This window comes from Amphiprion ocellaris, chromosome 2 (genome assembly GCF_022539595.1).
Source record: "Amphiprion ocellaris isolate individual 3 ecotype Okinawa chromosome 2, ASM2253959v1, whole genome shotgun sequence".
In the NCBI taxonomy this organism is placed as follows: domain Eukaryota; kingdom Metazoa; phylum Chordata; class Actinopteri; family Pomacentridae; genus Amphiprion; species Amphiprion ocellaris.
Window position 1 is genome coordinate 26,341,214 of NC_072767.1, and position 17,505 is coordinate 26,358,718.

Here is a 17,505-nt window from a genome sequence, read left to right on the forward strand (position 1 = left end):
AGTATTTACACTTAAAAATGTGCTCTTCTCATGGAATGTGGAGCGCACCCACATGCGCTGTTTTTTCCCGCTCTGAGAAAGAACTGCACGTAGAGAAAATCACTCAGTTATATACTGCACAAATCTGACATTAGAACGCCCTAATTTAACTCTTTTTAACCCTCGTGTTGTCCTGCAGGTCAAATTGACCCGTTTTAAAGTTTGAAAATGTGGAGAAAAAAAAAAAAAAAAAAAATTAAATTAAATTAAAAAAAAAAAAAAAAAAAAAATATATATATATATATATATATATATATATATATATATATATATTTTTATTTTTTTTTTTTTTTTTCACAGTGAAACTTCTGATGTCCACATTTTCAACATTTTTGGGAAATTTTTGAACATTTTTTGGTGGAAAAAAAATGTTAAAAATGTTTGATGATATATATGTAATCACTTTAAATATTTGTACTCATTTTTTGGAAGATTTTTACAAATTTTTTGAAAATATTTACAAGAATTTTATTGCCAAATTTGGGGGATTTGTTTTAAAAATAAAATTTTCAAGGGAAACTTTTAAGGAATTATTGGAATTTTCTTCCTGAAAGTTTTGCAAATTTTCAGAAAATTGGGGATTTTTTTTGCTGAATTTTTGGATTTTTTTCAGACAAGAACACAATATTTTTTGGTGCCCGTAAATGAAGACGACAGGAGGGTTAAGGTCACTTTTGGTCACACACCTGTCTGAACACCGCAGCTACTGCAGTCTGCAATGTGGGGCGTTTAGGGAACATTGGTAAATTTTAGTGTCTATCAATAAGAAAATGTTCAGCAAGTGATGTGTTTTGCCTGCGACAAGGTGGGAGGTGCGAAATAAAAGCAAAGATTAATAAAGTACGAAAAGAGCAGAATACTGTGTTATCCACTGAAACAACGATATTAACAATAATCCAAAAAAAGAATTCTTAGGGACTGATCGATCCTTGTCAGCGCTACCTGTGGGTCTTTTCTGTGGGAAGGTGGGATTCATGTGTGTTCGGACTCACCATGAGAACACGGCAGGACTCTGAGTTTGTCTCCGTCCTCATATTCATCCAGGCATATGGCACATACATCATAGTTATCCCCTGGATCAAAAAAAATAAAGACAGATTCATTTTATGACTGTTTCAACTAGACTGATCTTCTAGTAGCTAATGTAAGTGTGTTATTGGTTGTCGGTATAATTTATATTATATATTATGACAAATAATCATCAGAGGGAGGCCAGTGACTTTTTTTGTAACTGCATGACTCATTATAGATTATTTCTCACAAAACTGACTCATTGGTGTTGGCGTCCTAGCATGTAGCACAGAAAGTTAACCATCTGTTTTTGTTGTCCGGAGGGTCCCTAAGGTGAGGCAGGTAAAACTCCAGGTACCTTCCAAGCGTAATTTTCTTCAGTTCTTTAGTCACTTGTCCAAACGTGTCCCTGCACCCACCCAGCTAATCCTCGGCCTGCAGGCGGAGCAGATTCTAACCGGCCAGCATCGCATTTCTTCACGTCACAGGTGTACAGTCTCTGCACTAAAAGCTTCGGAATTTATAAACGCGCTGCATTTCAAATTCCACAGCGTTCTTCTCCTTTTCCTTCCCTCCTCCTTCCCTGCCAGGGCTGGAGGGGAGGTGGAGGGAGCAGGGTTATGGGCCGGTGTGTTTATGTAAGCTCTAAATGAGCATGTTTTCCCCGACTGGGCTCTCTGTGTCCATGCCAAGGCTGCATGTGACCGTATAAGGATGGGGACTAACTTCAAACCTCTTCCCCGCCTCCTTTCCTCTCCAAGCGTCAGCAGCTTCAACTCAAGGCAACATCCTCATCTCAGCCTCTTCTTCCTCTTTGCACTTTCGCTTCTGTTTATAACCTCTCCCAGACATCAGCACAACTATCCTCCCCATCTCCTTTTCCTCCCCCTCTGACACATTATTCCAGAGCAGCCTCCATCTTTTCCTCTCCAGTCGGAGCGAGGGAAAGGGAGCGTTTATGCAGGCAGGGATCCAGTATCCAGTATACACTCCGGAAATGCTGCACTGTGGCAATAACGGAGCTATTCTGAGAGAAGCAGAGGGAAAATGTTCAGTGGCTTTCTGAACTCTGATCTGTAAACTCAGAAGCTGGATGTTGGGGATCATTTATACAGATGCCGCTACAACACCAAGGAAGATTTATTTTTGGGGAATATAATTCAAAAGCTGTTGTCACTGTGACACTTTGGGAAACCTGACAAATATACACTGTTGACTCAAAAGCATAAAGATGTCTCAGAAGAAGCCCAAGGCTCTGCACAGTGAGAAATACAGTGCAGCGCTCTGCAGCAGAACATAATTCACAGTCCGGTCCAGTCGCAGAACAAATTGCCCCACTCTGCGCTGATCAAAGACACTGTTGTGGATTTTACTCTCTTCTCATTTCTACTGTCTCCTACTAGGGATCACCATCATGGTGTCATCACACATATGAGCTCAGTTCCATGAGTCTACATGAAGTACAGAATGTCCTTCATCTGATACTCTCCATATCGTCTGTGTTTTGAGTTAACTGAGCTTTGAAGTTGGGTGATAAAATATATTATTCAAGGCCACTCGAAAACATCTAGTTCATGTTTGGCAGCATTTCAGACGCTGGGAATCCCTTACATTTATGTTTTGGGGCCAGTAGCACATGTGAGAAGGCTTTGGGAGCCGGTGCAGCTCCTCTCCCCTCTACTTTTCATTAATCAACCAGCCTGCCAGCATTCCTGGCTCTCAAAGGAACCACGCTGTCCTACTGAACTTCAGAAGAGCAGTGAAAGTGTGTAGCAGAGCTAGACTGGGTGAGCGAGCGCAAGAAAGAAAGACGTGGTGACAGAAAATAACAAGAAAAAAAAATCTACACAGCTCGCTACTGCTTGAACCAACTAGACAAGGGCAACTGTCGCTGAGACCAGTGAACTCAGACACAGAGAGAGCTCCTCTGTACTGACATCAACATGCTTCACACACCGACGGCTGAGACACTGCAGCTGCTCTGTTCAGTGTCAGTGTGTGTGCTGTGCTTGCCTTTGCTTTAGAAAGCTGCAGGGAGGGGCAGAGTGACTCATCATATGCAGGGAGGGAACTGAAGGGAGGTCAGGGGTCAGGGGAAGGCTCTCTCACTGTGAACTGAGGGTTAAAACCCAGTCACTTTCTTCTTTCAGCCAGTTTGCTGTGTGTGTGTGTGTGTGTTCACAGTTTGTGACTCCAACGTCTGGTGAACGCCAGACAAAACTCGCTGCCCAAAAAGCCAGAATTCACTGTCAAGCGTCAGGCTTACAGCCTAAGTAGGGATGACGCAAGGTTCTGCAAGAGAACCGGAGCATAAGTCAAGTTAATGGCAGAGCAGCTCTGTACGCTGACAGCCGTGGCAGCTGGTATTACATAATCCTGTACATTGACATAGATCTTATGGTGCATGCTGCTCCTCAGACTGGTATTGTGCGCCAATTACATGGGTACCGTGGTGTTTTATTAAGGCATTGTGCGCTGTGCATACAGACTCTCTTTGTGCCGTCGACTATTCCTTTCAGCTCGTGGACTCACATTTCCATACACGTCCGCTGCTATCGACCATCACCACCTCTGCTTTATACAAGGACTGTCAGCCGGCTAACTTTACCAGGAGAAAACTTTCAAACTAAAAAATAAATACACAAATGCAAGCAGGAATAGGAGAAAACAGTGTGAAAAACAACTCAAAAAAATAATTTCAAAGTGTTTGACGAGGTGATAAGACAGACGTAAGCTCCGCTGCCAGAGAAGGTAGATGGTGGACAGATACTCTCATCAGCAGAAAGGCATCCTGCCAGCGCAGCAGCAGTCGAGGCTGTGGCTGATTGGCTGGCAAGCATCTTCCCAAAACTGACTTCACACCATGTTGCATTTATAAACTCTCGGGGCCGATGATTCACACTGAGACAGCGCAGAGGCTTTTGAAAACTAGACTGCAAATGCCACTTACTGGCTTCTGAGGGGAAGTTGTGACACATGATTTCTGACCGCTGCCATCTTGGCAAGTACTGTAGCTGGGAGATGAAAACACGACCCAAAACATACTACCTAATAAACCTTAATATCTCTCAAATGAACCAGGATAGATACACGCTCGAAAAAGAAAAATTGAGACCCAAATGTCATGTATAAAATGTGTTGACTTTATCTTTCAAGGGAGAACTTTAAGGCCTTCTCAGTGTGTTTTCTGGAGCTGGTATCTAGTGGCCAGTGTAAGAACTGCAGTGTCAGTCATTTGCAGAATGGACTGAATCTTTGCAGCAGACATTGTGCGATTTCAACTCTTCTTTTTCAAAAAAGAAGCAAATAAATGACAAAAGGCACACTGTGTGACCTCTGCTGCAGACTTTGAATATGTGGAAGGTAACACATCGCTGCTTTAAAATCAACACAGCATCACAGTGCTCCTGTTCACGATGACTGCATCTGTTCAAAGCCCCCAGAGTCCAAGCTCAGCATTATCTGCAGTAACCGAGGCCAAGGGCACCATTAGGCATCTTTCCCACTCTGTGCTGCACACACACAGCGACACGCTGATGTACCCCAAGTTCAGGCACGCTGCCCAAAACCTCAGGATGGGAACTGGAGCAGCAGCAAGTTTTGAGCATCCAAGTGCCTTGTGTGGCACGAAAGTGTCCCAGAGCAGCGCTACAGCTAAAAATTCCTTATGTGTCACAACATAGAGCTTAAGAAAAAACACACAGTCTGAGCTTTGGTGATTCTAACTCATCATCAGAAACCAATCTACAGCAAGACTGGCTTATATATTTTGCCACCATGAGGCCACACTGTTTCAAGGTTTGTTGACCCTCTAAAGCTCAAAACCTGTTGCTGAGTTTGAAAGAAAATCTCCAAAATTACATAATTTATCACAGCTACAAACAGAAAAAAGCTTAATACAGAAGTCGTTCAACTTTCTGACAGTCCTTGAACTAACCATCTGTGATGGGCCTTGACCAAATCTAAGCTGAAAATCATGATATTTCATCAAAATTGTGCAAAAATGTCCAACCATGAGGCAATCAGTGACTCGACTTTGACAAACATTCATGTGACAAAAATTCAGGAACTTTTCGGCTGACCTGCAGGCTGTGTTTACACAACACAGACAGGGAGAAGACATGTATGGAAACAAATTTCAAAATGTAACTAGGAAATTATCTATAGTACATGGAGCCAGTATTTTTCCCAGTATTAGTAAAACTTGTAGACACTTTAAAACATAGAGCACAGGTTTATTGCTTTGTTGTTGTTTTTAAAACTTTTGTAAACTAAATCAAAGAAGTTGAACTTTAATTTTTATTTGTGATATAACTTTGTTGTGATGCACAAAAGACATTTCTGAGTTCTTTCTATTTCTAACCATGATAAGGCTGTTTTCATAGTGGTGTGGCACGTTTTTTTTATTGCAGTAAAGAAATGATGACACCCAGTAAATGGGGTTCAGGCGGTTATAGTGGCAGTTATTTACAGATGTAGCATTGTGCTCCTCACAATGTAAAGTTTTAAAATAAAAATAAAAATGATTGTAGAAGAGGCATTATGTAATTGTTGACTTTTCCTTCCTTGTGTTTTTAAAAATCAGTCTGTTCCCAGTTGGGTCAGTAACACCAGTTCAGATGTGTTATGCTAATGGTGGCTAATGTAGCTTTGAGTCGTGAGCAGGATATGCAGCGCTCATAAGCTCACTTCTTTTGGACTAGAACTGCCATCAACCCCAAATGTCATCACTTGAGGCATTTATAAAACTTCACACAACCTCCTCCTTGGACACAGAAGGCTTTAAAAAAAAAAAAACAGAATTCTATTCACATCTGTCCATGCCATATGCAGTAATGCAGTCCAAAACTGCAGCAAATTTCCCCTTTAAGCGACTGCAGACACAAAAATGTCAAAAACAAGTAACACTGCAGTAACTAAAAATGTTCAGAGTAGTTGAGTCCTGTCACTAGAGGTCTAACTCTCACCTGGAGTAAACACTGCCTAACAATACACCACATTAGACAACAGAGGCACTGTCCCACTGTTAGAGCCCTCCCATGCTCAGACCAGGGCACCTGGTCCCTCGCCAAGCTAGCATTGCTCCAGAGTGCAGGGCTTAAAAGGTGATTAGGTAGAGATTTGGTGTCCCCTTCCGGTGTTTCCAAACGTTCTGACTCAGCTGACAGGAGCGCAGACGCCGCCCCGGAGGCCGTTTCCTGGACATCTGAACTCCCTGCAGCGGTCAAGGTTGTACTGTACCTGGTGGAAACCCTGAGTCAGAGCGGGCGCTGATCGCACACGCAGCCATGAGAATGCACAAACCACACAGCCTGACGCGACAGAAACGGCTATCGGAGCAACACATGCTGCTTTTAGCCAGTGTGCCGCACGTGCATGTGGTGGCGCCAGGCGGGGAGGAGCAGCTCGACTCGCAGCCCCCTCAATTAGCAGCTTTGCGAGGGGGATACTTAATATGCACCAGCCATTCTCTACAAAGCTCCCCGGTGTTCCCCTGCACAGCTGACTGCAGTCAGGGGCTTTCCAGTCTGCAAAATACAGCTGCCGGAGGAAACACAGCCGGCACGACAAACCTCTAAATACACAAACTTATTTGACCATAGCACAAAGAGGATTTGCATTTCAAAACAATGCTATAGCCAGTCTGACCCTTGTACTCAGACAGAAGGGGAGTTTCCTCTAAAAAAGCTCCAGAAGTTTCACAAGAATTGCTCAAATTCACACACAAGACACAGCAGAGATTTTGTTTTCTTCCACCACATTTCTGCCCTTTTCTCCTCCCCTTACTGAAATGTGCATCTGCCCAACAGGGTTGAGGTAAAAACCAAAATACATTTCATTTTTGGCCCAGTCAGTCCTCCAGCATGACTAAGACTACATTCCAAAGCATCAGTCATGTGTCCAGTCTCAACAAAGAGGAGCTCTAATCTGCCACGGTGGGCTTTGTAGGAAAAATCAAGTCCATATTAATCCGATTAGCTCAAGGAGAGGAATGATGTGTCAAAATGCATCGATGACATCTCTGTTCTTGGCTGAATCATGTGAGAAGAAAAACTAGCACTGAAGAGGAGTAAATGGCATCAGAACTGCCTCTAATGGTGAAAGGTCAGAGTTAGGATCAGGCAGACAGTTGTTTACAGAAACGGAGCAATCCTGGTAAAGAGGAGCGCAAAGATTCGGCACACAAAATCAGATTTTCTGAATGTTTTTTTCTCATGTCAACACCAAAACACCTTGTATTATTCCAGAGGAAAAAAATTCTGCGGCAAACCTCTGATAATAAATATTGAGCAGAGCTCCGTCTCTAGAGTGCAGGTACTTTGATTTTGTATTCCTGTTGATTTTGTTGGCATCCAGGAACACCAAGATTTTGCAGATGTGCATAGAACTGGCCACATCTGTTAAACCCATTAGTATACACTATAGACAGACAGTGAGGTAACTTTTAACTTTCTGAACATTCTCCAGATTTACAGCTTGAAGAATGATGGACAATGCTAGAAATCACTAATATTTCATTGTTACAGTCACTAAAATCGACATGCTTGGTACTGCTTCCCCACCTTTCTTATACTTGTGGATGGGAAGTTTCTTCAGCTGATCTTTACGCAAACGGCTCCTCCGAGCCCTGTGCCGATCCTGGACAAACTTGGTGATCTAGTCGCAGTGGAAAAAAAGAGAAAACCATCAAAATGCTTGGAAGAAGAACTAAAAACAGACACACATCTTGGTCAGTGATAAGAAACTAACGGGTGATTTCTGTGTCTACTGTTAACTTTATGAAAAATGTATTGTTTTCAGCCCAAATTGGATTGCAGACTTCGGAAACCTCCTGTAATAATACTTTCAGTTGCAGGCTGAAGTCTGGTACTTGGTGAGAAAACTTTGGGCTCCATAATGTAAGGAAGAATACATTTTACGGGGAGTAGTCAACAGTGCTCAAGAGGCAAAGATCATTTAGTACCAGGTTCAGTAGGCATTTTATCAAATTAGCAGATTGTCTGTAAATATGTTAAATTCTTCAGGAAACTACTTGAACCCTGAGTTAAAATGAAGACGTCTTGAATGTAAACAGGTGTTCCTCATGGGGTAGTTAAGTACGTCCTCCTTTTATAAACGCTGTTGATGAGTTTGTCTCTTGTTATTTCTTATATATTTGTTCAGTAAAACATAAGTGTTTGCAGAGAAGTCAAAAGCTTCTGTTTGGATGTCTTTTGTCAGCAGACGTGAGCACAATCTGCAACATTAGAGGCCAACTTCCACCTATTTTGCTTTTTTCACTCCTCCCCTGCATCAGGAGATATCTCTCATATCGTAGCCACCTCTTAGTATTTCATGCACACATGGACACATAATCAGTGATCACCCTCACTGTGGAATTCCAGTCAGAGTTGATGAAGCCACATCTTTTGTCCAGATAGCACTAAGTCACCCACATGCAGTCATTACATAACACAGAGGCATGTCGGTCACAACACAGCTATTAATGGGACTCAGATCTGAAATGTGTTAGATTAATGTCTAATGTTTTTCAGGTGTCACTGAAGGTACTTTTTGCAGAGCCAATAATAGACCTACTGACGCTGATTGTTGGCGGCCCACAGCTGACTGTGTATCTGAGGAAGTAATTCTTAAATTTAGACTGACGTGTGCCTTTCCAGCCTCGATGTACGTACCATGAACACAACAATGAGAATGAGGCAGATTCCCACGATGATGAGGAACGGGATCAGGTAGTATTCCAGCGGGAGGCTGAAGTCTGGCATGAGGACCACATGCCCCCTAGAAGAGCAAGCACAGTGCTGTCAGGTGTGGGACACATTAATCTTTTGTACAGGCACATTATTATTCTACAGCCACTGAGTGACAGTGACCTACAGAGAGGCAGCGCTACAGCAGCATTTTGCTACAGCGCACTGGCGTTAGCCACCACATTAAGGATATTTCCTTTGGTGTTGTTCAGTTTGAATAATTGCAGTGTGACAGTCACATAAAGGTTCGTCTTTCAACATAATGACATTTCGCACTGTTCATTAAGAACTCCCTCCAGAGCTCAGCATCTGTCCGCCAGTCAGATATTTAAAAGCTGAACTGGTCCACACTGATGAAACTCTGCCAATACCATGTTTGGTGTTCATTCCTCAGGCTGCAGAAGAATGTGGGATAAAACCCCATGTAACAGGATGGTATCTGACACACGACAGCACACGCTAACATGGGCGGGTTTTTAAGTGGAGAAAAGAGATGTTAACGCCATGACCCCCAGACCCACAGAGACGTTTTACCATCAAACTATCACGTCAGGAGCAGTGACAACACATCGCCAGACAAATCCTCTCCTCGGTATATCACAGAACATTACAGGTATTACTGTCCAATAACAATAAATCAAAGTCTGAGCTGGAACGCAAAGAATGTCCAGACAATTCTGAGTGAGGGAGCTGAATAAAAGCAGTCAGCTCTTCACGCTGAAAGGAAGAATTGTGAAGAGAGTCGGGTGAGAGGAGCAGAGCAGGAAACAGTTTCTATTTATACTGATGGGCCGAAAAAGAAAAAGACATTGGAGTTTGGACTTACCCCTTGTCATACAAGTAGTCGTCTTTCAGAGAGTTGGCAGTCTCTTCACTTATAAACACAGAGGGAATAACGATCTGCTTCATAACATCCACTAGAAAGGAAAAAACAAAAAACAGATTCATATATCGTGTGACCAATTACCAATGCTCGACTCCACAGAGCAACTATGAAAAGTTCAGATGTTTACAAAAAAGCATAAAAAAGACTTCTTTGTATCACACCAGCAGACTGTGACCTACATGCTTCACAATTTCACAAAAAAGTTTAACTCAAGGTCCATTTTATTAATGGCATCGGAACACCCGCAGGACCCAACGCCAGTATTAATAATAATAATACTTTATCTATATAGCACCTTTAAGAACAGTATTCACAAAGTGGTTTGATAGTCACAACATGCAAACACAGAGAAAATTAAGCAAGACATAAGGAGACAAGGCAGAGCAGTCAAACAAAATTATGAGTAAAAATGATAAGTTAAATTAATAATTAGCTAGATCAGCATGCATATCAGATAAAGGAACTAAGCAGTAAGATTGAAGATTAAAGTTAGAAATTGAAAATATAAAAAAATTGAGAATCAAAGACGACATCACACCAAAGCACCGGGCAGCTAAAATTTAAATAAAGTTGATCAAATAAACAGGTAACTAGTCCATAAATGCAGAATAGAACACTAAAACTAATTAAAGCTAAAAGTAAACTTCATATAAAAGAATAAAAGTCTATAAAAGTGGGTTTTAAGAAGTGATTACAAGTCTTGCAGAACTCTACCGTTTGAAAAGCTGCTGCTTGCTATCGAAAAAAATTAATTGCGGGCCTCAGACTTTAGGAGCAAATCAGAAGGATAAAGTGTTTTTACAACCAAAAGTTGTTACTAAAACAAAGATAAAAAGAATTGGAATTTGTTGTGACAAATGCGCAAAATATTAGGGCTGGCCCGAATAGCAATTTCTGGGTTTCGGATATTCGGCCCCGATTAATGACAGGTGGAATCTGAATATTTGGATCTCAAAATAAATATTCGGATACCACCGTAACGACCATATATTCGGGTCCAGCCCTACAAAGTATAGATACAGCGGGCACTCATATGTTGCTTCAGGATGGAGCCACACACCTGTCCAGCTCTCCCTCAAAGAAAAAACATTTCCTCTTGCACATATTAATCGAGAGAATGCACGAATACAGACTTATTACTACAAAGTACAACATGTTTTCCCAGCAGTACAGGAGTAGACACTAAATCAGTTGAATTCGATGGGGCTCTGGTTCACTTACTACTTTTTTCTGGTGGTTTTAACAACATCTCCCAGCTTTCATTTACTATTACCATTTGCTCAGACCATCAACTGATGAAGATCAAATGAACCAGTCGAACTAAGAGCGACTATTTAAGAAGTAGTTTGCAACATTTTGTTACATTTGTCTTTAAGGAAAAACATCCCCAAAATCCCTGGTTCCATCTTCTCAAGTGGGGACATTTACAGTTTTGCTAAGTCTTTTGTGACATCGTAAATAATATCTTTGTGTTTTAGGATGTTGCTCACTCAAATCAAGAATTTAGGAAATATCTGCACGGGCTGTAGGAAGGCTGTGATGAGCATTTAAAAAATAGATATATTTTCAGCCTATCAAGAAAGTCATCATAATTGAAATAATCATTAGAAAAAACATTTGCCAGAAACAAATTACTTCTTGTGAAATTGAATTCTGTCATTCCACTTTAATCGGTCTCTCCTTTGAGGCATTTACTACATTGCCTCTGATTGTCACAAACAACAAAAAAAACAAGTAGCTGCATAAAGAATGAAAAAGAAAGTTACAAAATAATTGGACAGTGATTGCGAGTCTGTCTCATGCAGCTCTGCTAATTCTGATGTTGGAAAAGAGGAAAAGCAGGATCAGACAGTTTGACCATGTGAACTTTGGTTACTTTGGTTGAAGCATTTAAGGAGCTAAAGTGACAGAAGGAAAACTTTAGACAAGTTGGCTGTGAGATTTACTAGTTTTAAAAGCCAGGGTAGGAGGTCTTGGAGGTAATTCATGTATCTGCTGCAAGTGAGAGCAGCAGGTGAGGCTTAATTTAAAGAAAACCACTGACACTGTCGCTTCACAAAGCTCGGCTGGAGCTGGGACAGTGTGGATTCATACGCAGGGAGCGCTACATCCCTGCAGGGCACCGCTGCCTTCCTCAAGAACATCTTGAAACTTGAAATGTGCTTCAGACTGTAAAACTGCCCAAATTTTCTTCAGGCTCAGAGACAAAGAGAAAATCAAAGGGCACACAGACAAATGGAGGGGCAAGATGCAGCATGTTTACTATGTGTTGGTGTGTGGGGCAGTAACTTACCATCATTGGATCCCATGCTGATTAAGTCATCGGAGTCCACATTGTGAACAATGGCTGCCTTGTACCCGGCTTTCTGGGCATTGAGAACCTGAGGGAAGACGAGATATTTACATTCTGAGGAAAACACTTACTGATGCTTTTGTAAGCTAAAGCTAGCTGAGAATGGCAATGATAGATAACGAAAGTGAGGGCGGTGTGTGTGCGATAGGATGACTTTCTGTCAGATAAAGACACCAAATTTGATTTGGACTTTCTGACAGAGCAGCATAAATCTACATTGACCATGATACAGAAATATAAGCCAGTTGTGGTCAGGAGAGAGTTTTCTGGTTCTACTTTGAGGCTTCTAGCTCACTGAGACAAAATCTTGGTTCCAACACACAAACCATCCATGTGTAAACAAGATATAGTAAATTCCCCAGTATTAGCATTACAAGTGCACTACTTCCAGGTTCAGAATGCTGCCTACCACTGATATGATATCATTCATGATCTGACTTGCAAATTAAAATGCCAGCAAGACAACGAATGTTTGAATTTTGTTTGTAACAGCCAGCATCGATCACAGATAGAAGAACACTGAGGCCACACGGTAGCATTCAACAATGTGTTTACAGCCCGTTTTCCAGAAAGTGTGTGCAAGAGACAAGATGTTTGGATTAGTTTGCTCCTGCACCATAAACACTGACGACGGCTGAACTGTAACCGAAGATACAAAACAGGAAGCGTTCAATGAAATGAAGGGAAACAGTTTACAAACAAAGCTGAAAGGTCGACATTTAGAGGCAGATTGGGCCAAAAGTTAGAAAGGCAGCTCTGGTACAAGAGTATAGAGAGTATAAGAAAAACAAAAGCACAAAAAAAACCCCACCAGAACAAAGCACATTTTGACTTGTTTAGGTGTGCTGCAATTTCTTATTTTACGTCTAAGAAAAAGGCCACAACCGCCCTTTGTGTGCCCAGGAACAGAAGAGACAGCCTGTGATAGAAATGCAAACCAAAGAGCAAGTTAACATTTAAAGTTTCATCAGTATTAAACCTAAATTTTATTATTGTCAGTCTTCATCAACATTTTTTGTAATTTATCTAATCAGAAAAATGTAGTTTGAATCCATAAATTGTATTAGAAAGCAATCATATTTAGGTTGATGTCATGCCTTTCGATAATACCCGCTATTCCATTTAGACAAAAAGGACAGTCGAGTGCATGTCTGTGTGTTCTCATGTGTGTTGAATGTGTTTAAACACTTGCATAAACACGCCATCATGTCCACATTCGCATTAATCATAGATGTGTAGCCACCCACCTCCACTGCTGCATAAAAACAGACGCCTGCAACAGAGTGTAGCTATGTGTGCGTCAGCGCCAACAGTTATGCTCTGGAACATCATTTTTCATATTCGTTAAACATATTTAAATCCATAAAATACAATATACCAGGATGTTTCCAAAGTCCGGGTCTTTGTTCAACTACTGTGAACAAACACAGTTCTGCAATGATTGCTTCAAAAATAATATTAAAAGTCTCTATCATTTAGGTCGACTGTAAAACCATCACGTAACATATTAACCAGGGCCACAGAATGTGACCGTTTAGGTTTCACGAGACCAAATATCCATCAAGTCCGACCAAACATTTTCATTTATCATATCAAGTGAGCCAGACATTTAACAGCTACCCAGGCAGATTTAAAAAAAAAAAAAAAAAAACAGTTTCAACTGAGGTAAATCTTACATCAGAGCACTTTATATCACTCTTTTCCAACTAATGTTTGGTCACACACCTGTCTGAGTAGTGTGAGCTGCAGTGGACTAGGGGTTTCTTTGTGCACAACCACCTTGCAGCATCTACTGAGGCATGTTAGGCGTTTATGGAACATTGGTAAAATGCATCTATAATGAATGTAGGATGTGTAAGGGGTTTCGGCAAATTGTATCCTATGTGAGGTATTCAGGAGTACTTCAGTAAAATGTGAGATGCTTCAGCGGCAAACTAAAACAGTGAGGATGCTAATAAAACAAACCACTGCTTATAACACAGACAAAGAAGAGCTACCTTTGAAAAACACTTAGATCATTTGTCATTAAAAAAGAACAGATGCAATGGTCAAGACGTTTATCTTTACTTTTATTCCTCTTAAGACATTTTCAATGTGTATGTGAACTGACAAAAAAGGCTGTAAATGTATTATTCAGCAGCAAAAGGCACAGCGATGACACGTTAAACTGTGTGTTTGATTCAGCAACTACTTTCAAATTTTATTCATGGGTAAAATCAGGAATCAAACCAACTGCAAAATGGAAGCTGAAAAATCCTGAACTCACACTTTATATCTGAGCATATGGATCAAATGAAAAGTCATGATGAAGATTTACCACAGTCAGCTAAAAGCTGCCAGGTGCGTTGCCGATTTGCATTAAACCTATAGTTTCACAGCTGATTAAGCTTTTTAACTGGCTGTAAACAATAAAAGGGTGAAACAGTAAAATGAGGAACCTTCCAGCAGCATAAGGCCATGTGTGTTGCATCATCGATGTGGGGGAAACAGATGTAATAAGGAGCCTACATCTGTGAGGCGCTTTTTGTGGCTCTGACACAGTATATAGGCAACAGTATCCGGTGAAGCCATTGTTGTGGCTGATTGCTCACAGCAGATGTGGTGCAGGAAATAGGATGTGAAAATATAATTCTGGACTGAATCATTATGTGCTCCGACAGAGGCATAGATAGTGGGATAATAAATGTTTCCTCTGAAAATGAGGGGGAAAACATTTTGATGTAAAATCCTGTGAGGAACAACGTGAGTGAAGGCAGCGAACATCTAAGAGGACTTCTGTTTGTTTAGTGCATCGCTGAGATACAGCAGCCTCAGTGCTGTTACTGTGAGAGAAAACATATTCTTATAGTATCATTTAGGCAAATTAAAACTCAAAAAATAACCTCTGATCTATATAACACAACAAAAGCACTTAAACAGACTAGAATCACTGCCTCGTGTTTGTAGGCCTCTGTCATCCGTGTCTGTCCCGACTCAAATTATATGTGCAGTGAAGGTTTTCAAGTGTGCACATTCATGAAATTCTAAAGTGTGTTCACACGCTTAGCCAGTAAAGCTGATTCTAAGAGAAGGCAAAGTTGTCGCCATGTCAGTAGACAAAACCTAATATGAGGAAGAAGCTACAAATTCTAAAATGTGAACTGGATATGCATATGAACCAGGAAACACATACAATCTATACAAATACCACAAATTTAGGGCGGGAACCAAAGATTAGTGCCACACATACAGTATTAACCACATGTGAAATATGGTCACACTCTTTCTCTGTCTGTTCCTGACATGGTGCTGAATAACAGACAGACAAGTGTATTTGCAGAATTTCATGATGCGACACCAAAGTTGACCTTTTGGATAGAAAATGTCACGACTTCATCATGATATCCTATTACATGTTTGCAATAAACTGTCATTATTAGCATATACATTCCTAATCGCCAAAAATGTGTTAATTCTTGAATCTAAAGCCCTTTTCAGACATGGGACATGTAAGATTGGTGGAAGTAATGGCATTGTGTCAGACACAGGTCACTTGTATGTTAATTTCTCACATCTTCATTCAGTTGAACAAAATACATTGGAAAAAAAAAAAAAACCCTAAATCTAAACTATGAGTCCAAACAACTAACCACCTAGTTTATTTACGATTTCCTCAACACTGCAAATTCAGTCCATATGTGACAACAATTGAAGTACTTTTTGCAGTAAAATAAAAATATGACAGCTGTGATGGAGCTCAGGATTCAACCTGAGAAGGGCTGTTGAAAGTGTGACAGCTCACTTGTCTGCCATAAATAAAAGTACACAGTACTTATAAGTAATTTATGAAGTTACTGCTGTTGAGCGCAAATGCAGGCAACTCACTTGCTGCTGTCAGATGCTGCAGGTATTTAATAAACTCAGAGGAAAGACTCCTACAAACAGCTGGATGTGACAAACTAAATTTCAACAGCTGCAAACTTTTGTCAAAAACCTAGATTATATTAATTACTGTGACTTAACCTTTTCTTTTAAAGTTTGTAACAGATGTGAAATAGTGGGGCAAAGTCAATGAGAAGGATGTGCAAACTGTATATTTTGCACTCTGTGATGCTCTTCAAATTTGGATTTTTATGGAAAAGTGATCAGGGTGTTCAGACATGAAGTCTGCATGTTCAGATGTCGTCAGATTTAGGGACAGGAGTGCATGTCTGAACGGGGCTAAAGCGTACATTTGTGCCAAATTTAAAGTAATTCCCTGCAGGCTAGGAGTAATATACCTCAGGTATAAAGCACTACTTGTAAGCACTGGCTAATAACATTTAGCAAACCCAAGACCATCCAGGCGTATTTCTCTTTAAAGCGCTGCTACACGAAGCCACGGAAGAAATGCTGATGTTAATTATTAGTCAGAGCATGTGCCACCCTCCTGTTGTAAATTAACACCCAAAACCAGACAGTGAAAGTGATATGGATGCGAGGCTGTGCAGACTGCACCATACAGAGACAGAGGGGAGAGAAATCAGTTTAGTTTGGGTCACACTGACAAGCATGTGAATGTCGTCTGCTGTTAAATGAAAGAAGCTGGCCGCTCACTCCAACCTGAGCCATCAGGGGTTGTGTGGAGTGTGTGTCAGCCCTGCAGCTCGACCAGGCGTCCTCACACCAGCATTGTACTCTGCTGTGATGCAAGGAAATCCATTTAGAGCTGTGAGGGTGAACACTGTGAGCGTGTATTGTGGCCTGTATGGACGCCAACACTGAACAGCTCTGTCTTTTGTCTGTCCCTTGTCATTGTAATTTTATGCACAGGCATACGTGAAGCAGCGTGTATGGCAGCCGCAGCATTGTGATCCCATGTGTTTAACTGTGAGGGTGTATTGTGTGGAGGTATCAATGGCGACTGTGTGCGTCTTGAGGCAGGCTGTCTGGATATGTGACACACAAAGTATGGAGTCTGGATGAGAGTGTGTGTCTGTGTGTTCTAAAGAAGGGTGGTGAGACAGGTAGAGCAAGATTCCTATGTCAGACAACCCAGATGGATATTTCTCTTTATTTAGGATGTTTTATAGATAAAATCATTAATTGAAGTACCACAGAAGGTGTTGATATTAGCAGAAGGGCAACATGGCCATTTATTTCATAATTGGTTAATGATAAAACTAACTTTAACCTTGCCTGCTCTTGACTGTGTTTAAAACACAGTGACAACTTAATATATTTTCCATAAAGCAAGCATGCACTGTGGCAAATGTTTAATGACTGTTACCTGAGGTGAATTAGACAGATCCAAGCAGGCAGAAGACACATGCCTGAAGACTGCAAGTTTGAAACAAAAAAAAAATTGTAAGAAAGAAGCAAACAGTGTGTAGCTTGCTCCTTATCTCTGCTTGAACAGCCCCGCGGCTACATTAGTCACTAGCATAAGATAATCCCTTACCCAACTTTCTGAGATGGAGTTGCATCTTGGGTAACGTAGGTGTATA

General features: G+C 41.0%; 1 protein-coding gene across 1 annotated transcript in view; it reads right to left on the bottom strand.

Annotated features, from left to right (window-relative positions):
- Window positions 1–17,505, bottom strand: part of rnf13 (ring finger protein 13) — a 49,920-nt gene that overhangs the window by 2,138 nt on the left and 30,277 nt on the right. Inside the window, exons 5-9 of the mRNA XM_023280816.3 lie at window positions 11,981–12,068; window positions 9,628–9,718; window positions 8,727–8,832; window positions 7,614–7,707; window positions 1,032–1,112 (exon numbers count right to left, since the gene is read on the bottom strand). Coding sequence (XP_023136584.1) covers window positions 1,032–1,112; window positions 7,614–7,707; window positions 8,727–8,832; window positions 9,628–9,718; window positions 11,981–12,068 — 460 coding nt within the window. The remainder of the gene's footprint in view (window positions 1–1,031; window positions 1,113–7,613; window positions 7,708–8,726; window positions 8,833–9,627; window positions 9,719–11,980; window positions 12,069–17,505) is intronic.